Source organism: Dasypus novemcinctus, chromosome 6 (genome assembly GCF_030445035.2).
Source record: "Dasypus novemcinctus isolate mDasNov1 chromosome 6, mDasNov1.1.hap2, whole genome shotgun sequence".
Classification (NCBI taxonomy): domain Eukaryota; kingdom Metazoa; phylum Chordata; class Mammalia; order Cingulata; family Dasypodidae; genus Dasypus; species Dasypus novemcinctus.
The window spans coordinates 61,898,560-61,921,913 of NC_080678.1; the positions used below are offsets into that span (position 1 = coordinate 61,898,560).

The 23,354-nt window shown below is 34.0% G+C and overlaps 1 protein-coding gene across 1 annotated transcript in view; it reads right to left on the reverse strand.

Annotated features, from left to right (window-relative positions):
- Positions 1–23,354, reverse strand: part of LOC101441123 (protocadherin-15) — a 1,917,137-nt gene that overhangs the window by 458,837 nt on the left and 1,434,946 nt on the right. The window contains exon 11 of the mRNA XM_058298874.2: positions 18,277–18,385. Coding sequence (XP_058154857.1) covers positions 18,277–18,385 — 109 coding nt within the window. The remainder of the gene's footprint in view (positions 1–18,276; positions 18,386–23,354) is intronic.

Genomic DNA, 23,354 nt, shown 5'->3' on the forward strand with positions numbered 1-23,354 from the left:
AGACCCCTATCTCACACCTTATACAAAATTTAACCCAAAATGGATCAAAGACCTAAATATAAAAGCAAGTATATAAAGCTCCTAGAAAAAAAATGTAGGAAGACATATTCAAGACCTAGTAATAGGTGGTGGATTCTTAAACCGTACACCAAGCACAAGCAGTGAAAGAAAACATGGATAAATGGGAAACTTCTGTGATTCAAATGAATTCATCAAGAAGGTGAAAATGCAGCCCACTCAATGGGCAAAAATATTTGGAAACTGCAATGCTGATAAGCATTTGATTTCCATTCAATATAAAGTGATCATACAACTCAACAATAAAAAAACAGGCAATCCAATTAAGAAATGGGCAAAAGATTTAAATAGACATTTCTCCAAAAAGGAAATGCAAATGGCTGAAAAGCACAAGAAAAATTTTTCCGTATTAATAGCTATTAGGGAAATGCAAATCAAAACAACAATGAGTTATAATTTAACACTTGTATAGAATGGCCATTATTAAAAAAAAAACAGACAACAACAAGTGCTGGAGAGTTTGTGGAGATATAGGAACACTCTTTCGCTGTTGGTAGGGTTGTAAAATGGTGTAGCCTCTGTAGAAGTTTGTTTCACAGTTCCTCAGGAAGCTAAATATAGAACTGACATATGATCCAGCAATTCCTCTATTAGGATTATATTCAGAATATAATCTAGGACATGAATAAAACTAGGACATGAACAGACATCTGCACATCATTGTTCATAGTGGCATTATTCACAATTGCCAAAAGAGGGAATCAACACAAATGTCCATCAGCCAATGAATAGATAAACAAAATGTGGTATACACATATGATGGAATACTATGCTGCAGTAAGAAGAAATGAAATTGGGATACATATGATAACATGGATAAATCTTGAAGACATAATATGCAAAGTAAGCCAGACACAAAAGGACAAATAAAGCATGGTTTCATTAATATGAACTAAGTATAAAGAATAAACACATGGAGTTAAAACCTAGAGTATAGGTTGTTAGGAGAGAGAGGAAAGCTGCGAAGAGCTACTCATGCTTAATATATGTAGAACTTTTAATTAACTTGACTGTAAAGTATGGAAATGGATAGAGTTGATGGTAACACATTAGAGTGAGTAGCAACTGTTTTGTAAATGAGACTGTGGCTGAAAAGGGTAGTCTGGGGAAGTAAATGTCAGTTGAAAGAAAGCTAAACAATAATCTAGCTACTGAATAACATAGTGAACTCAAAGGTAGATAAGAACTGTGGTTGAGGGTATAAATGCAAGAGTGTCCTTCTGTGAGCTAGAGAAGATGTATACCAGTATTGTAAGATAGAGGGAATGTGGAGAAGCATGGGAAAACTCTAACTGGTGTGGTCTGTAGACTGTGGTTCACAGCAATACTGTAATATTTTTGCATCAATGCCAAAGATGTACTGTGTTGATAAGGGAGTTGCATGGGAAAAGTGTGCCAAATGTACTCTATCATGGTTGGTGGTAATAGTCTGATAATGTTATCTCATAATCTGTAACAAATGTTCTACCATGGTGTGGTGTGTTGGTGAAGGGGTGTTGTATGTGAATTCTACACATGTGTATGACTGTTTTGCAAGTTCACAACCTCTTTAATAAAAATATATAGTTTTTAAAATAGGGTGGGTTGGGGCAAAATATACCAAATATAAGATAGGGACTATAGTTAGTAGTTATATTTTGATGATGCTTTTGTATAGTTTGTAACAAATGTATCACAGCAATGCAAAGTGTACCAACAGCATTGAAAAGCGTACCAATGCTGATGTATGAGGTCTCTGTATGATGTTAAGTATGTTTATTTTATAAGTTCAAAATCTTTATTATATACTTATTGTCTATGCATGCTCATGTATGAATGAAAAACATCAACAAAAATATATTTTTAAAAAGCAACACTAATTATGTAGACATAAATGAACACCAAAAAGGGGACAGAGTGATCACTTCCTTTTCTTCCTAGTAAGAGGGCTTCATCTGTCTTGTTATTAATCAAAACCATGACGACCCATGCAGATCTGACAAGAAATTGGTCTGACAATTTTGAAATGATTAAGAAAGCTATTTAAAATGTGGATTTACATGTAATATAATTAATGGTAATCAGTTCTCTAAGCAGCTATTAGACTTTGACATTTTAACTAATGATATTATCACTTGCATAATTTTTAATATTAGAATGTTTACTCAAACATTTTCTTTTAACTCATGGGATGAGGGATCAAAAAATACGTAACTATCATAAGCTAATGTGCACATACAATCTTGCTTAAACTTATATTTAAATCTTATAATTCAAAGCTCTACTACGTGAACAGAGATGGCCACAAATTATTTGTTTCCATCAAAAGCAGAGTCTATTTTTTCCCCTTGAATCTGGGCTAGTTTTATGTTTGTTAAGATGGTGGTAGAAGCGATGATGTTCCTGGTATGAGCCCAGGTCTTAAGGTGACTGGTAGCTTTCACTTTTGTCCTCTTGGAAACCAGTCAGCATGCTGTAAAGACTACTGAGAGATGTAAGCTACATGGAAAGAGAACCTAAGTGATGAGAAATAGTCTCAGTTGCCCATTCCTGGCTAGGTTCCAGCTGAATGCAGTCATCTGCATAGCCTTAACTATACCTCATGAAGCAGAATAACTTCCCAGTTGCTGCCATTCCACCCTCAGAAACATGAGAAATAATAAACTGTGGTCATTTTAGGCCACTAAAATTTGGATGGTTTGTTATGCAGCAATAGGCAAATGAAATATATACACTATTTTTATAAGTTTCCTTATATTTCATGTAATTACATTGTTTCCATGTTTTAACAAACTTAGTTTTTCTCCACAAAGACATCTTCTATCTTCCTTCCCACTGGCTGTGATATACTAAGTCCTGGAGCAATGTATGACATCAAGTATTGAGAGTGGTAAAATTTCCCAACAAAACAGGACCATGCTTTCAAGAAAGAGAAAGACTTTTATTTAATTTAAGCCACTGAGTTTTAGGGCTCCTTGTAAAGCACCTTAGTCTATAAATTTAGTAATAATTTTGCTATCTAGTCCATTACTATGGATAACATATCAATTTATGAATTCAGTCTAGCTTTCAGGGGAATTATTTTTGTGAGTTCAGTATTCATCGCTTATTATTATATACTACATGATTCTTATGGGGAAAGGAAAAGAAACTCAGTGTATTTAGAAATGAATAGTTTTCTAGTGGAATTTATGAAAATATGAAGGGTCTTGACATTCAGTAAATAATGCCTTTACAGGGGGAGAATTACAAGCTAACCCAAAAAAATCCCAAAAGAAAAAGAACAAACAGATTTCTGAAGTGGTAGAGGTGGATCAAAACAAGAATCAACATTCAGGGGTGGATCCAAATAACATCAAGCATGAGGAAAAAGCCCCTCAGGCACTGTAGTGCTGAAAGGGCAATATGTGTGAAAAGGATTCAGATTTAAGCTGTGTAGCACCAGATTTAAAAAAAAGAAAAAAAAAAGAAAAGAAAACAAGGGAGAAGAGATAAATGACAGAGGATCACCATTTCATGCCCCATACAAAAATTAACTCAAGATGGATCAAACTTAAATATAAGAGCCAACCATAAAGCTCCTAGAAGATAATGTAGGGAAGTATCTACAACAAAAGAAAAAAATAGATAAATGTGACCTCCTCAAAATGAAAAACTTGTGTGCTTCAAAGGAGTTTGACAAGAAAGTGAAAAGGTAGCCTACTCAATGGGAGAAAATATTTGGGAACCATTTATTGGATAAGTGCTTACTATCCAGCATGTATAAAGAAATCCTAGCTTGAAAATAAAAATGCAAGTCATTTAAAAAATGGGCAAGAGATTTGAATAGATACTTCTCCAAAGATGAAATACAAATGGCTATAAAGCATATAAAAAGGTGCTCAATATCACTAGCTATTAGGGAAATGTAAATCAAAATTACAATGAGATATCATCTTCCACCTATTAGCCTGATGGCTATTAAAAAATTAGAGAACTGGGAGTAGCTGTGGTTCAAGCAGTTGAGTGTCTGCTTCCCACATGGGAGATCCAGGGTTCAGTTCCCAGTGCCTCCTAAAGAAGACAACAAACAATGAGCAGACAACAACAAAAACAATGAGGAGACAATGAGCAAAAAACAATGAGCAGACAATGAACAAAAACAAGCAAAACAATGAGCAAAAACAAAATGAGCAGGGAGTGAGTGTGGCTTAAGCAGTTGAGTGCCCACCTCCTATATGGGAGGTCTAGGGTTCAGTTCCTGGTGTCTTCTAAAAGAATAAAACAAGCAGACAATGAGCAAACAGATGAGGGAGTCATTTTGGGGTGGGGAGGCACAAAAACAAAACAGAGAACTAGAAGTGTTGGAGAGGATGTGGTGGAAAGGGAACACTCACCCACTGCTGATTAATGTAGGATGATGCAGCCATTATGGAGAACAGTTTGGCAGTTCCTTAGGAAGTTAAATATAAAACTTTCATATGATCCAGCAATCCCACTTCTGGGTATATACCCAGAAGAACAGAGTGCAGGAACATAAACAGGTACATGGACACCAATGTCCATTGTGGCATTGTTCACTATTGCCAAAAGTTGGAAACAACCCAACTGTCCATCAACAGATGAATGCATAAGCAAATTGTATATATATATACAATGGGATGTTACTCAGCTGTAAGAAGAAATGCAGTATTAACACATGGGATACCATGGATGAATCTTAAAGACCTTTTTTTGAGTTAAGTAAACCAATCACTGAAGGACAAATATTACATGATCTCACTGATATGACCTAAGCAAACTGAGTAGAATCACAGAACTAGAGTCTGGAAGACAGGTTATCAGGAAACAGAAAAAGGAGTAGAGTGTGATGAGCCAATGATCAATATAGGCAAAACCTATGAAGGGAATGGTGGGGCAGTGAATGGGGGTGCTAGAGGTGCAGTGATGTAACAGGGATTGAAGGTGCTGGAATGTTAGGGGGAGTTGAGTGGGATGGTTGGGTTAGACTGTCCATGGAACTGGGGGGAAGGCTGGAAGAAGGAACAGGTGAACTCTGGGGATTTCTACATCTGTGGTTAAAACAACAATGGTGGGAATGTTCTTCTGGCAATTATGGCATGGAAGGGTTACTGGTGCAGGATATCATGTGTGGGAGTATATGAGGGATAGGACACACATGGGGCATGCTTCTATGGAATATGAATGTTGTCTTCTTGTCATAGAGTGTTATCTCACTGGATGGAGACACATGATAAACAAAATCTTAAACTCCCATCATGGGAGTCCTGCTATTTTCTCAATTAGAGGGGCAAGAAATTCTCAGTAATATAAGGAGTAACTTATAAAACAGACCGATAGTTCAAGCCATCAACATTATTGCATGAAACTATTAACCTTATTCTTCCAAAAATTAAAATTTAGTGGTTACCATGGTCTCTGAGGGAAGAGGGACTGAAGAATAGAATAGGTGGAATATAGGGCATATTTAAGGCATTGGAATTGTTCTGCATGATCTTGTAATGATGGATAGAGGCCACTATACATTTTGTCAAGACTATAAAAGTGTGCGGTACATAATGTAAACCATAATATAAACCATTGACTATGGTTAGTGGCAATGCTTCAATAGCTGTACATCAATTGTAACAAATGTACCATATTCATGTAAGATGTTATAAATAGGGGAGAATGAGAGAGGAGGAGTGATTTGTGTATAGGGGAATCCCCTGTATTTTCTATGTGAATTTCCTGCAACCGAAAGCTTCTTCAAAAATAAAGAAAAAAAATTAGACAATGGGGGAACATTTGGAAGAAACTGTCATTGTACATAAAAGATAATAGATCTAAAAGTGATGAAAGATTTTTTAAAATTTTTGTTTAATTTATTTTAATATTGCTATTTTTTTGTTGGCTTTGTTTTTGGGGAGGTTTTGCATTATAGAAGGGTAACAACTGTGGTAGGGGAGGACCACTGGTGTGGGGTGTTGGTGATGGAGGGATGTGTAGGGAGAGGTGTACCTGGGGCAAGCCTCTATGGCATATGAATATTTTCAAGTGGTCATGGGGTGTTTTCTCAGTGGGTAGAGACCCACACAATATCTGAAAGAATACTGTATTTCCATCCTGGGAAGTCCTGCTACATTACTGAATATAGTGGCAAGAATCCAAGTACATTGGCAGTGCCTAGTGAAAAAGGAGAGACCAATATGCCAGATCCTTGATATTGATGGTTGTACTTATGAACCTTGTTCTCAAAAAATTAAAACTTAGCCTAGTATTATATATTGCCTAAGAGTTGCCTGCTGAAAGTCTCCTTTCAATGTGGCCTTCTCAAATTGAAATTCAGCATACAAATACACTACCTTGTCCCTGGTGTGGGACATGACTCCCAGGGATGACCTTCCCTGGTACTGAGTCATTACGAACAAACACCAACAAGCAATGCATTTAGAAAAAGACCTTGACCAAAAGTGAGCGATATTAAATACAAATGAGATTTTATGGCGATAGATTTCAGAGTGATTCAGGAGGTCATTCCAGAGGTTACACTTATGCATGTCTCAGGAGGATCTTATTGATTGCCACAGAAAACAACATCTCAAACAAGTCTTCTGAGGGCTCTAGAGTCATCTAGACACTATAAACAGGGCAGACAACCTCAGGAATTTGGCTTCCTGTCAGTGGGCCTTACCTTGGTATATATGCACCTCAAAGTAACTGAATTAGACTCATTTATAACTTCCCTACTCATGGCTCTTCTGCCTATTTTATTTGAACCTACGCTATTAAATATATGGCCCAAAGACTTAAATCTTCAGTCTGTTCATATGCCTGTTGAGCCCTGAATCTCAGGAGAGGTGCAACACCTATTCTGTTCATTGGATTTGCCCAAGATAACTGAAAAATAGGATGATGATGGACAATATTCATCCCCCAAAACAGAGTATCTACAACTCTAAGCAAGACAGTTCCATTCATCTACCCCATGGGATCTAAGCCCCTTCTCAATCAGAAACAGTGGGCATCACCATCCCAAAATCCTCAAGATTGAAGAATGAACAAACACGAGGGGTGAAGACAACTATGGACTAAAGTAGACTTACTATTATTCTAACAATGAAAGAACTCATGGCCCTGATGTACAGAAGGTGGCTACTAGCAGTTCTGAGGGGAGAGAGAGGGAAGAATAGGTATAACATAGGAGTATTATTTTATTGGGACATTGGAATTGTCCTGTATGACTTTGCAATGATGGATACAGGCCATTATACATTCTGTCAAAACTATAAAATTGTGCAGTTCATAGTTTACACTATAATGTAAACTATAGATCATGGTTAGTAGCAATGCTTCAATATATGTTCATCAATTGTAACAAATGTAACATACTAATGAAAGATGTTGTTAATGGAGAAAGTGGGAGAGGGAGAGGGGGTGGGGTATAAGGAATCTGCCTATACATTTTATGTAAATTTATGTAATTTAACTCTCAGTTCAAAATTTTAAAAAAGAAAAACCAAGGGGCAAAAAAGCAGTAAAAATGAAAACAAAACAAAAAAAAACCTGTCCTCTTTCTCTTTAATTGTGAAACATGAAATACATAAAAGAAGAAATTTGGGCCCAGGAAGTTTTAATCCCTTCTTTGACTTGAAATATACATTCAAATCCATATCTTCCTCATGGTTTTCCCAATATAGGCATAATGTATACCCAGCAAAGAAAATTCTGATACTTGCTAATACTATCAGAGTGAACACAGGTTGCTAAAAGAATTTCTTAGTCTATGTGCAACGCCAACTTTTCAGTTGCTAGAATTATCATAATATTATCATAATCATAATACTTATTTTGGACAATAAGGGAGAGTAGATATGAACAGTGATATAAAATTTACAATATGTTGCATACCTGTTTTATTTAATATCATACAATAGGAGCTCAGTTAAAAGAACCTATCTTTATCTAGTAAAAAAATGGCTAGACTCAACATAAATAAATGTTGGAAATTTACATGCACATACTGTTAAGTAGTTGCCAGATTATGCCTGTTTTGATATATATGTGGCTCTTAAATGCAAAATTTTTCTGGGGCTTGTGACACCATCATTTCTGGATTGTCTGCTCTACCCCTTGACTATCACACAATGATATCTCCCCTCCATCGTCCAGATCAAACCCAGATTTGATAGAGGAGTCCACCAAAAGAAAGGTAATTATTTTTTACAAGAATCTAACAGTGATAGTATCTCATTAAATTCCAAAGGATAAGTTAAGCACATTTGAAGTTTTCAATTGTCTTTCTCCTTCTGACAATAGCATTAATTTATAATTCGTGAAATGTGCTTGTTATACAGGCTGCAATGACTGGAGTATATTTTAGAGCAATCTCTCACTTCAAAGGATAAATATATCCCAGAAATAAAAATAAAAATGAAGTGAGATAATTAAACAACTAAATGTTCCCTTTCCATTATTTAATATTTTTATTAGAATAAAATGGGACACAACTTCTAAAGATATCTGGAAAAATAAAATTTAAATATAAAGCTCCCCCACCCCAACTTAAGAACAAGTGTTGAGACACAGTTGATTGAGTGCATTTGCCTTTAAAATGTTTGAGGAAAAGTTAATACCTCACTTGCATATTGAACTAGATTGCTTTCATATCTTCCTGTAATCTCTCATCTTCTCAGAGGGAGGAACCTGATCCTATCCTTGTATAAATGAGTGTATCTTATTATGGATTTTCCATGATTAGCTATCATTTTCACATTCTCTAAATGACACTTTTTCACAGTGACATTGCCAAGTAATTTTGGAAAACTACCCCTCAAGAAATTACTACCAATATGAAAACTTACCATAGGATTTTATCAATAACTGCATGCATTATTCTTTCCATTGAAAAATAGAATAAAGGAAAAAAACACTTGAAAAAATTTGACCTAAAAAAACACACACAAAAAAAACCTTCAAAATCTGGTTCTTCAGTGTTATGACAATATGATTTTGTGTTTTTAAAAATCATTCAGGAGGAGAAACATTATTTATGGAGAGATATTTTTAGTTTGGCATTTTTTCACATATGCACACCTGTATAATGATGTTCAATAGGCATTAGCTGATAACAATGAATGGACATGATACACTTATTAAGGTTTATTCATATTTTAATAAATCATCTAGGAATAAATCATTAGTTTATCCACTAATATGTAATGAAGAGTGTTAAGAAATAATACTCTAGCTATTTAAACATGACACTAGGATAAATCAATGTGCCAAAAGTCACAGAAAAAAAAAATAGTATGCCCTTTAGAGAAGTCAGAGATTGAAGGACTAGAGATGTGGAGATATGATCTGGTGGGAAGTTAGTGCATTTATTCAATCTTTTAAAAAAATTAAAACAAAAAACAAAAAAAATCCAACTAATTCAGTTGCTCTCCTTTGTTCACAGTACATCATTAGCAATATTTCTAAGAAATAGAAGAAAACAGAGTCACTCTCATTTACCCTTTATCTAGCTCTTAAAATTTCTCCTACTGATCAAACAGATGGAAAGATTATAAGGGAGGCCAAGAAATTTTGATATTTTTTTATGAAGTGCCAATGTTTAATATTTCTGACCATTAAAGTCATGAAGATACCTTGTATCAATTCCTATCACTTAGCCATATAAATTTTTAGAGGAGTGAATAAATTATGACAGCAATCCAAGAGATAGATCCTATAAAAAATAATCTCAAAAGTCAGTGGGCCTCACATTTTAAAAAGTAAAGAGCACATATTCTATTTTACCTGTGTTATTAACAGCACTGGAATAGTATTTGATGATTTTAATACACTAGGTCACTATATTCCGTAAATTATTTGTGAGCTAGGATTCCTAAAATTCTAATGCTGTGCATTATATGGGGCTTCAATATCTCAGAAAGACAGAATGCTAGTCCTTTTCCCCCATTCTCTGACAAGCAGGATGGCTTTAAATGACATCTACATCTTCGTTTTCTTCCTTTTACTTGATTGAGTTAGAAAGTGCTATTAAGCAACTGCCACTAGGTACTGAAATTAGTTACAATCTCAGCAAAATGGAGATAGAATGAAAATAGTAAGGAAGGTATATTTAAATGATCTGAAATATCAATTCCAGGTAATTTGGGGGTTTTGAGGTTTAGTAGGGTTTCAAAAGAGTCTCTATTCATGATACATTTGAAATATCACATAATAAATCAAGGTAAATGGATAAGGTAGAATTAGAAACGTCTCAGGACAAATATAATACATTGGGAAGGAAGAGAATTTGAAGAAAGTATGATTATGTGGGCGTTTTAATATAGATTCCAGAAATTCATTTAATTTTTCAAATGTAAATCTTAAAAATTATTTTTAAACCTAAACATTTATATTATCTTAAAACTCATCATATTCATGATAGTATATATATAACTATTTCTATTGAAAAGATTTGTGATGCATATTTATAACATACCATTGCTCTTAAATATATGCAATTGTCATTAAGACTCTTTTAAACTATTAGCATTATTTTATTTTACTACTTAGGACAAGGCAATTTCTCTAATAATTTTATCATATAATACTTTAAAATGAGTATAAAGTCCTCCCTGTAGCTATTGTTATTAAATATGTAGACTTTCAAACAAATGCTTAAGATAACATTACATATTTCTCTTTTTTAAAAAATTCCTTTTCTATTCTTTGGCTTTGGTTCTCTACTTTTTTTTTAAAGATTTTATTTATTTATTTATTTATTTATTTATTTATTTACTTACTTACTTACTTACTTATTTTATTTTATTTTATTTATCCACTCTTCCCCTTGCAACCTGTTTGCTGTCTGCTCTCTGTGTCCATTCGCTATGCGTTGTTGTGTGTCAGCTTGTCATCTTGCTGTGCCAGCTCTCTACCAGTGCAGGCCATCAGCTCTCTGGCGGTGTGGACCGTCAGCTCTCTGCAGGCACAGGCCAGCTTGCCTTCACAAGTTGGCGCTGGGACATGAACTCAGGGCCTCCCATAGGGTAGATGGGAGCCCAGTCAATTGAGCCACAGTCGCTTCCCTGGTTCTCTACGTTTACTGAATTGTTTTTAAAATATTTAAACTCTAGTTCTTCAAATTTATCAAAATTTTATTTAAACCTAATACATGATAAATTATTAAATAAATATTTCATGAGTTCTTAAAAATAATTTGAAAATTATTTTTCAAATTCTCTTTTTCTTTTTAAAACCCTTAGTCATTTAATTACTATATGTTTACTTAATTTTAGTCAAGACAGTATTTCAGGTTCTGAGGGAGTTCTTTGAAGTTTTCCAATATGGTAAATATTTGTCAAAATCTTTCTTATTTCTAATACAGTTATATAGATTTTTATGACAGGTCCTTAAATGACTATAGGTTTAATGACACTACATGTTCACAGTGGATTTTTCTCCTATATTTTTGGCAAATATAGCTAATCCTGTTTTCTTAATTTAATGACAAAAATTAATTGGTACCTGTCCAATAGGTAGGTAGATAGAAAGATAAAGAGGAAACATTCAGTTTATTTTTGCTCTCTTCACTCTCCAACACACCTTCTGAAAAACCAATCGTTTTTGAAAATCATCTTATTTGTTTCAGGTTTTCTATATTTCCTATAATTTAAAATACAGTTTTAAAACATCTATCAAAATTCTTATATGTAAAGAGTGTTCCTTAACATTGGTTAATTTGGGGCCTTGAAACATAAAATAAAACCTAGAGTAACAGGCTTTCTTATTTTCTTTACCTTGTATAGAAAAAAATAATTACTTGTGAAGTAGATGTGGCTCAAACAATTGGGCTCCCGTCTACTATATGGGAGACCCTGGGTTCACTCCCCAGGCCTCCATGTGAAGGCAAGCTAGCCCATGCCCAGAGAGAGCTGATGTCCCATGTCCGCAGAGAGCTGGTGCAGCAAGATGATGCAAAAAAGGGAGACAAACAGACACAGAACATGCCGCGAATGGACACTGAAAGCAGACAGCAAGCAAGCGGCAAGGGGGAGGATAAATAAATAAAAATAAATCTTTAAAAATAAAAATAATAATTACTTGTTATATATTCATTTAAAATAACAGAATGTGTCTTTTGATGCACAAGAGTTTTTCATCTTAAGGAAGTATAACATATTTATGTTTTTCTTTGATTACATGTGCTTTAGATTTGTACGTAAGAAAATACCACCTGATACAAGGTTAACAAATATTTACCCTTGTTTAATTCTAACATTTTTATAGCTTAATTATATTCATTTAGGTCCTTGATCCATTTGAGTTAATTTTTGTAGAGTGTGAGGTAGAGATTCAAATTCATTCTTTTCTATGGGGATATCCATCAGTTTCAGCACTGTTTCTTAAAAAGATCTTTCTTTTCCCATTGGATGGCTTGGGTACCATTATTGAAAATCAACTGTCTATAGATTGTGTGTTTACTTGTGGACTCTCAATTCTCTTCTGTTGATCTATGAATCTACTGTTATTCTAGTTAAATACTGTAATACTATAGCTTTAGTAAGTTTTAAAACTCAGGTAGTGTGAATGTTCCAACTTTTTTCTTCATGTTTGAGATTGCTAAAGGCTATTCTTGGTCTCTGATATTTATGTACAAACTTTAGGATCAGGTATAAAAAATGACACTTGGAGCTTTGGTAGGGATTGCATAGTATCTGCAGATCAGTGAGGGTTATCGCAATCTTAACATTAAGTCTTACAATCCATGAACATATATCTTTCCAGTTACTTAGATATATTTTTTTTAATTTTCATTTAGTCATGCCAGTGAGGGTTATTGCAATCTTAACATTAAGTCTTACAATTCATGAACATATCTTTCCAATTACTTAGATCTTTTTTAAAATTTTTCATTTAGTCATGCTTTGTCACATTCAGTGAACAAGTACTGCACTTCTTTTGCCAAATTTATCTCTATATATGTTATTCTTTTTGATGCTACTGTAAATGGAATTATCTTAATTTCCTTTTTTATTGTTTTATATAGAATTTTAATTGATTTTTGCATATTAATCTTGAATCCTAAAACTTGAATGAACTCTACCAGATGTAATAAGATATTTATTAGATTCTTTAGGGTTTTCTATATATAATTGTATGTCATTTGAAAATATAGTTTTGCTCTTTTCATTTGAAGTTGGATAATGTTTAATTTTTAAATAAAATTTTACTGAAGTAAATCATTCATATGTGAATATACATAAACAATAAATTTATAGTAAAAGTTGCAAGCTTACAAAACAAATATGCATAGCAACATACCGCACCCTCATGCATCACCCCACCACCAACACCTTGTAATGTTGTGAAACTTTTGTTACAAATTATGAAACAGCATCGCCAAAAGATTAACTATAGCTCATATCTTACATTTGGTGTATTTTCCCCCAACCCACCTGAATATTAACACCCTTTATTACTACTATACATTTGTTATAGTTCATCAGAGAACATTCTTATATTTGTCTTGTTAACCACAGTTGATCCTCCACCAGTGACTTCCCTGTGTTGTGCAGCCCCATGTTTTATACAATCCATTCAAAGTGTATTATCAGTGCCTCTCATTTTCATCACAGAGTTTTGCTGTCATCATCTCAAGTGGATTTTAGAATGTTTTCATTACTCCAAAGGGAAAAATCCTGTACCCCTTTATATGCCCCTATAGTTGTCTTTTAGAATTAATAAAATATCTTCTTTGCTGTTGCTGTAAAATATTACAATATTAGTGCTAACTATTGTCCATTAGTTATAATTTTCCCATGTATCACTGTGTTCCTAACACTTTGAAAAAGAACATTCTTATAGTTATACTATGAACCACAATCCTCATCCACCACCAAAATCACTGTTATACATACCTTAGATTACTCTACAGTTTCCTTTCAATTGACATTTATGGCCAGACTACCCCTTTTAGCCACAATCACACTTACAAATTAGCAGTGTTAATTATACTCACTACATTTTTTACCATCAACTTTATTCATTTGTACACTTCACAATAAACCTTATTAAAAATTCTACATACATTGAGCATCAGCTCCCATTCTCAATCCACATTCTATTTCCTTGTCATCTGTACTCTAGAGTTTACCTACATCAGTTTGTTTTCATATTTAGTTCATATTAGTGTGACCATACAATATTTGTCCTTTTGTGTCTGGCTGAACATAATATCCTCAAGGTCCATCCATGTTGTCATATATATTTCGATACCATTTCATATTACAGATGAATAGTATTCCATTGGATGTCTATACCATATTTTGTTTAGCCATTCATAAGTTGATAGACACTTGGGCTGGTTCCATATTTTGGCAATTGTGAATAATGATTCTATGAACATTGGAGTGCAAATATCAGTTCATGCCCTTACTTGCAGTTCTTCTGAATACATTCTGAAAAAAAGGGATTGCTGGATCATATGGCTGTTCTATATTCAGATTCCTGAGGTACTGCCAAACTGTCTTCCACAGAGGCTGCACCATTCTCCATTCCTACCATCAGTGCAGGAGAGCTCCTCTCTCTCCACATCCTCTCCCGCACATGTAATTTGTTCTCTTTTTTTTTGATGATGGTGTCTCTATAAGGTGTGATACAGTATCTCAATTTAGTTTTGATCTGCATTTTCCTAATAGCTAGTGACATTAAATGTTTTTTTCATGTGCTTTTAGGACATTTGCATTTCCTCTTTGGAGAAATGTCTATTCAAGTCTTCTACCCAATTTTTAATTAAGTTGGCTTTACTTTTTATTGTTGAGTTGTATGGTCTCTTTACATAATATAGGTATCAAACCCTTATCAGATATATGGTTTCCAAATACTTTCTCCCATTGAGTATGCTACTTTCTTACTTTCTTGAAAAAGTTTTTTTTTATTTATTCATTTTTATTTATTTTATTTGTCCTTGACCCACTGATTATTTAAGAATGTGTTGCTTAATCTCTATATATTTATGAATTTTCCCTTTTTCTGCCTGTTGTTGATGTCCAGCTTTATTCCTTTAGGATCAGAGAAAATGCTTTGCATAATTTCAATCTTGTTAATTTATTGAGATCTGCTTTGTGACCCAGCATATGGTCTATCCTGGAGAAAGATCCATGTATACCTGAGAAGAATATATATCCTGCTGTTTGGGGGTACAATGTTCTGTATTTGCCTATTAGGTTTAGTTTGTCTATCATATTATTCAAGCTCTGTTTATTTATTTATTATCTGCCCAGATGATCTATCCAATGATAAGAGTGGTGTATTGAATTCTCCAGCTATTATTGCAGAGACATTATTTCCCCAGTGTTTGCCATATGTAATTTGGGACATCCTGGTTAAGTACATATACATTTATGTTTGTTATTCCCCCTGGTGAATTGCCCCTCTTATTAGTATAGTTACTGCATATGTGGTTATCTTTTACAATGTTTCATATCTGGGAAGGAGCCAGAGATGTGTCTAATTATTCCATCTGCCAAAAGTCCCTGCAGTTGCCTGGAGAGGCTGAGGAAATCTTATCCCCTTCCTGTCCTATTGGGAGGTGGGATGGAGTCACAGATGTGTCCAAAAGTCAGGTCTTTGTTGGTTAAAAATGCCAACAGTTGCCCAAAGAGACTGGTGCTGGTCCCTCCAGCTTCTTCCCTGCAGGAGGTGGGAATGGAGTCTAGGCTAGAGCTGAAATCTAACCTGGGTGGAAAGAAGCTGGTTCCTACCTTCACTGAGATTTTCAATCAGCCCAGCTTCCCCTCATGCTGAGAGCAGAGTTAAATTGGAAGCTACTGGTCTCTTTCCAACTTGGACAGGTTCAAATTTTAGCTGTTCTTAGGACTGGATGACTGGATTTTAGCCAGACAAATTTACTAATCATTAGTTGAAACTGGTGCTCAACTGTTTCTTCCCACTCTGTTTTTTTGGGAAATGGAGTTACCAGCTCCAGCCAGGGAATAACTCCCCAGGCAGCTTGAACCAACAGTGTGGGATGGTCTCTGGTCTTGGTGGCATGGTGTGCTCTACTTACTAATGTTCACTGCAGATGGGTAATTTTTCCAAGGATGTTGCAAGATGCTCTTCTGATCTCCTGAGACCCCCAAAAGGTGATTTAGATAGCTTTAGCTGATTATTCACTGTACTCTAGGACATACTGACTCTTGGAGCAACTTATTTTGCTGCAATCTTGCCTCCCTTTCCCCTGACAAATGTTGAGTGATCTCGCTTATATGAAATAATTTGAATATGCAAATTTATAGGTTCAGAAATTAGAATAGGGGTTACCAGAGGCAGAGGTAAAGCTGGGAGAGTGAGAATGGAGGTTAACATATAACTGGTACAGAATTTCTGTTTGGGGTGATGGAAAACTTTGGTACTGGAAGGGTGTGATAGTAGCACAATAGTGTGAATGTAATTAAAACCATTGAATTATATACTTGAAAGTGGTTAAAATGGGACATTTTTTGTTACATATGTTACCAGAATAAAAATATTTTTAAAAAGCAGCTACATAGAACTGTACAACACAGAGTGTACTCTAATGTTAATTATGGACTATTGTTAATAATATATTTATAGGATTGTTTCATTAATTGTAACATAGCTACTACAGTAATGCAAAATGTTAATAATTGGGAAAATTGTGTTTGTGTATGGGGGTGGTATATAAGGGAACTCTACTTCCTGTAATATTTTTCTATAAACTTACTAATAAAAGTTTTATTTTTTTTAAAGTAAGGAATGTAATTTTAAGGGTGAAAGAAACTTAACACCAATGCATGCAGCACCCTCAGAATAGCATGGTTCCCCAAATTTATCATTAAATTTCATCTTCTGATTCCTCTATCCAGATAATTTCCCTCTCATTTACTGTATGGAGATCCACTCTTTCAGTTAAAATGGTACTTCCTAAGTGATTCTTCTAGAAATACATAGCACTGACCTCACAGGAGCCCACATGGTATGTGGTTTAAATTATTTTTGTTGTTCTGAAACAAAGTATTTTAATTTCTTTTTTGACCTGTTTGTATTTACTAATCTCACCCCTCTTTAGCTTAAAACATTTCTTTCTTATTTTTGTATCTGTAGTATCTTTCACACTAATTGACATATAGTTAGCCTCTAATTAATGAAATTAGTGATGCCAATTTCCAGGCCAAGGCCCCTGTATACTTAACAGAGGATTAAATTGCTTTTGTATTTAAGAACTTTTTTAAAAATCTGTAGTATCATCTCAGCAAATAGCTTATAATATATGTGTAGTTCCAAAGACCAAACTCCTAAAAGAGAAGTATTTGAATTTTCTTTACGGACAGCATGTCTAAAATAAAACATGTATAATGTTTTGCAATCTGTCTAATGTTTGTTTGCTATTAGATTGTTATGTATGTGTACATATATTTGCATATAACTAGAGGCAGGGGGCAGGAAGGGATTGAGGGTTAATGTTGAATTCCATTAAGTAGTTATTTTTCAAGCATAATTCAAAAGTAACCCCTTCTTCATGATATGAAATATAGCCCTTCTTACATGCATTTCTTCAGAGATTATAAACCATGCAAACCAATAACATTGATATTTTAGCAAAGCAATTTAAAAAGAGTAGCATAATCAAGATTTTAATCTTTTTTTTTTTTTGGTACAAATTGGTAGTAGCTTCTGTGGAATTCTGCAAGGAAAAATTAGCCAATAATTTTTTTTAAATAAAAATTATACTAAGAGTATAATGTGTGGTGTGCCCTTGTGCTAAACATAATCTTTATCCTTCTCCCATATGGCTCCAAATTAGCCCTTATTTAATTCAGTCATATATCATCAGAATTATGTAATAGTATCTAACCAATGAGAAAGAAACTGTAGAGTGAAGAATCTAAGTTTTTCATTTAATTTTTAAATTGGTTTCTTTTAGTTTTTTTTTCTTTAGGTAATAGAGAGAAAGCTAAACAATATGAAGATTAGTACCTTTGTACTTTTTTTTAGCTTCCTCCACAAAAGTGTTTCCTTTTATCCTTCTATACATTTCACCAAAACAAATTGTGTGGGGAAAACTTCCAATTATTATTTTTTAAATTAAACATAAAAGTAACAATCATGCGCAAAAAGAAAACCTTTGTAATACAAAGTGTTTCCTTTGCTTTGAAAGAATTTTTTCTCTCTCCATGATTCAAGGGTGGTAACTCAAATAGTAAAAAATTTTCAGATACAAACCAACAAGGATGGAATACAAGATGCCTGGCCGATCTGATGGTGGCTGGATATTTCGGTCCTGATCAATGGCTTGGATTGGTGGGGTAACAATGATGGGGTTTAGTTCTTCCTGGAAAAAAAATCAGAGGGTTTAGATAAGTTTATTATTGATATCTTATGGAGTATGGACAGTAAGACATGACAAGCTTGGGTAGCTAGATAACATCTCTTCCTGAGTAGTTAAATTCAGGTTTCAAGATTTGAAATCTAACATATTCTAATAGTAAATGTTCACTTTGAAGAGGAAGCAAGGTGTATTTAAAGTCAAAATGAAAATACAAAGGCATTACATACAAGGAATGTTTTATCAGGCATTGCTTCTTAAAAAAAAGCAAGGAAGAAAGACAAAATGTATTTTAATCTTTTCTAGGAAATTTCATCAAAAGAAATACAATGCAATTAAACATTTCATGAAATAAAGTTTTCCTTTCTGGTTTTAGAAAAGAATTTTAAGAAAATTCATATTCTTTTCTTTCTAAACCATTCTTAAAAAGATTCCTAGAAATTACATTAAAATAAAACTTTTAAATGATGCTTTAATTCAATATAAATCAAAGCCACAGCTTTGCAAATTACATGTAATTTAAAATTAATTGTATATTATGGAGTTATGTGGATTTAATTTATGATGATCTCCAAAAAGATTACATTTAAAAACTGTAACCCATTTCTAAGTGTTTTCTATCTAAAAATATTAATAAAATAGTCTAATGTGTTTTTCATTTTGATACCCAGTGGTATCTTTTCAGCTATTAGTTATGACAAATTTTTTCTAAAGGACCAACCACATAGTAAATATGTTTACAGTTTCCTTGCTATAAGGTATCTGTTGCAGTTACTGAACTCTGACATTGCAGTACAAAAACAGTCATAAATAATTCATAAACAGTGGACATGAATGTGTTGCAATAAAATTTTATTTACAAAACTGGGTGATCAGTGGTATTTGGCCCTAGGATGTAGTTTGCCGATCCCTGGGATAGACTGTGATAACTATGCTGAAAAAAAAATATAGCCTGCACAGTTTTATATTAACTAAAGATAATACTAGCCAATAATTTCATCTTAGGGGTTCTGTTGATTTCACTTTGTTAGTGGTTAAATGTACTTAGAATTTTCTAAAAATAAAGAGCTATTGGGAAGAACAACTTACTGAGATAACACTAATATTTTGTTGCCATCTTTAAATGTGGATTAAGAACTGTGGGAATATCAAAATAATATTAAAATTACTCCATTAAATCCAGATAGCTATTGTCCATCTCACAATGCAACACATCCACTGAACACCACTTCAGTCTCCCTCTCTCACATTCCCAATACTGAGTTTATTTCCTCTGTAATAACTCTCTTTCTTCCTAAACTAAAAAATAAAATCTGAGGCTTTTTGAAGAATGTATATTTGATCATGGGAGTTCAGGGCTAACCAGCTCTTCTGAGTCATTTCTCAAAGGTATCTGAACATATCAACCAAAGTCAACTCACTGGTTCCACTAATAAAATTAATAGGAGCTTTTTCAAAAGTATCATTCAGTCAGTGTGAAGGAATTTTGAATCTGAGACTTTTCTGCAGTCTTAGTCTGCTTCCCATGGTCAAGGGTACATACCAAGGGATGCAAAACAGACTCCAGCTTCTTATAACAACTTAATTCCTTAGTTGGAAGTTTTAAAATTTTATCCAAGCTCTTTTATTGGTATGCCAAATGCTAACAGACACAGGATATGTGAGGGTGTCTCTCTTTGGCATTGATGAAAGAGTATTACAGTATTACTATTAACTATAATCCATAGGTTACATTAATTGTATTTTCCCCATGCTTCATATTCCCACCACCCTGCAATAGTGACATACATCCATTCTAGTTCACAGAAGAACCACAATTCTCATATGCATCTGGGTTCACTGTTTTCTTCAGTCCCTAGGTTATCCTCTAGCTTTCTTTCAATTGATATTTACATCCCTAGACTCCCTTACAGACACAAACCCTTTTATAAACCATTTGCTACTCACTATAATGTGTTACCATTAAACTCTATGCATTTCACAGTTTACAGTCAAGTTCATTAAAACTTCTGTATACATTAAGCATTAGTAGTCCTTCATAGCCCTCCTAATTCTTAATAATGTATACTCTAGGTTTTAACTCCATGTTTATTCTTTGTATTTAGTTCATATTAATGAGACCATGCAATATTTATCTTTTTGTGTCTAGCTTATTTCATTTAGCATGATGTCTTCAAGATTCATCCATGTTATAATATGTGTCCCAATTTCATTTCTTTTTACTGCAGCATAGTATCCATCATATGTATATACCACATTTTGTTTATCCATTCTTTCGTTAATGAACACTTGGGGTGTTTCCATCTTTTGGCAATTGTGAATAATGCTGCATGAACATCAGTATGCAGATGTCTGTTCGTGTCAGTTTTCAGTTCTTCTGGATATATTCTTAGTACAGGAATTGCTGGATCATATGCCAATTTTATGTTTAACTTCCAGAAGAACTACAAAATTGTCTTCCACAGAGGCTGCACCATTTTACAATCCCAAGAACAGTGAAGAAATATTCTTATTTCTCCACATCCTCTCCAACACTTATTGTTTCTTGATTTTTTTTTTTTTTTTACTAATGGCCATTCTATGTGGTGTGAGATGATATCTCGTCTTTATTTGCATTTCCAAATAGGTAGGGATATTGAACAGTTTTTCACTATGTTTTTTGGCCATTTGTATTTCCTCTTTGGAGAAATGTCTAAATCTTTTGCTCTTTTTTTAAATTAGATTGCTTGTTCTTGTATTATTAAGTCATACGATCTCTTTATATAGAATGGAAATCAAACTGTTATCAGATATGTGCTTTCGAAATATTTTCTCCCATTTGAGTAAGCTGTCTTTTCACATTCTCTTCTAAGTCCTTAGAATCACAAAAGTTTTATTTCAGGAGTTCCCGTTTATCCATGTTTTCTTTTGTTGCTGGTGTAGTTTTAAGAATGTACCAACTACCACCAAGTCTTGAAGCTGTTTTCCTGCATTTTCTTTTAGGAACATTATGTTTCTAGCTTTTATATTTAGGTCTTGATCCATTTTGAGCTATTTTTTTTTTTTTGTATAAGTGTGAGATAGGGGTACTCTTTCTTTCTTTTGGCTATGGATATCCAGTTCTCAAAGCACCATTGGTTAAGTAGTCTATTCTACCTCAGCTGGGTAATTTTGGCAAGAATGTTAAAAAATTACTTGAACATAGATGTGAGGATCTGATTCCGAACCATCAGTTTGGTTCTATTGGCCTATATGTCTATTGTTATGCCCATACCATGCTGTTTTTATCACTGTAGCTAGCCAATATGATTTAAAGTATGAAAGTGAGAGTCCCCAAACTTTGTTTTCCCATTTTTAAGATGTTTCTGGCTATTCATGGCCAATTACCATTGCAAAAACTTTAGATAATTGAGTTTGCATTTGTGAAAATATCCTCGTGGAATTCTTTTTTTTTTTTTTTTCCTACTGGAATTCTTAATGGGATTGCATTGAAACTGTATATCAACTTGGGTAGAATTAACATATTAGTGATATTTAGTCTTCCAATCCATGAGCTTGAAATGTTCTTCCAATTATTTAGGTCTTTTTAAAATTTCTATTAGAGCTCATTGTAGTTTTCTGACTATAAGGGCTTCACATCCTTGGTTAAGTTTATCCTAAATATTTGATTCTTTTAGTCTCTATTGTAGGTGGAATTTTTTCCTGACTTCCTCCTCAGATTGTGCATTATAAGAGTATAGAAACACCATGATTTTGTGTATTGATATTCTATCTTGACACTCTACTGAAATCATTTATTAGCTCTAGCAAGTTTGTTGTAGATTTTTCAGGACTTTCTATGTATAGGATCATATCATTTGTGAATAGTGAAAGTTTTCCTTCTTCCTTTCTGGTTTAGATGATGCAGCAGTTTGATATTATCAATTATTTCCAAAAAGAAATACTGGACTATGTTTGCCTCTACATGGACTTGAGTGCATTGGATTCAGAGGTTTTACTTTTACTGGATTAAATAATGATTAAGGCTTTGATTGGGCCATGTCAGGAGGACAGAGAAACCAAACCCCAGAGAAGGGAAGTTGGAAATTTGATCTGGAACCTGAGAAGTGAACCCACAGGAGAACAACAGAGAGGAATAGAGACAGCTCCTTAGACATGGCAGAAGTCGTGGGGAGAGACACAGAACCATTTGCCTGATAGTCTACAACTGTCTTCTGGAGAGAGCACAGCAGCTGAGCCCAGAGAGAAATGGAGGCCTGGGAAGAGAGGAACCCAAGAAACCTGAAATCTTGGCAGATGTCAGCAGCCATCTTGCCCCAACATGTGGCAAGAGACTTTGGTGAGGGAAGTAACTTATGCTTTATGGTCTGGTAACTGTAAGCTTCTACCCAAAAGTAAATACGCTTTACAAAAGCCAACAGATTTCTGGTATTTTGGATCAGCACCCCTTTGACTAATAAAGATGCCTTTTATTTCTTTTTCTTGCCTGATTGCTTAGCAAGAACCTCTAGCACTATATTAAACAGCAGTGTTGACAGTGGGCATCCTTGTCTTGTTCCTGATCTCAAAGGGAAAGACTTCATCTTTCACCATTGAGTACAATGTTAGCTGTGGATTTTTCACATGTGGCCTTTATCACCTTGACAAAGTCTCCTTTAATTTCAGTCTCTTGTAGTATTTTTATCAAGAAAAGATGCTGTATTTTATCAAATGCCTTTTCTGCATCAATTGATAGGATCATGTGATTTTTCCTCTCTGATTATTAATGTAGTGTAATATGCTGATTTTCTTGTGTTGAACTACTGTGCATGCCTGCTATAAAACCCACTAGTTCATGATGAATAATTACTTATTGTGTTGCTAGATTTGATTAGCATGCATTTTGTTGAGGGTTTGTGCATATGCATTCATTAGTGAAATTGGGCTGTAATTTTCTTTTTTTGGATGCTCTTTATATGGCTTTGGTTTTAGGGTGATATTGACTTCATGGAATTAT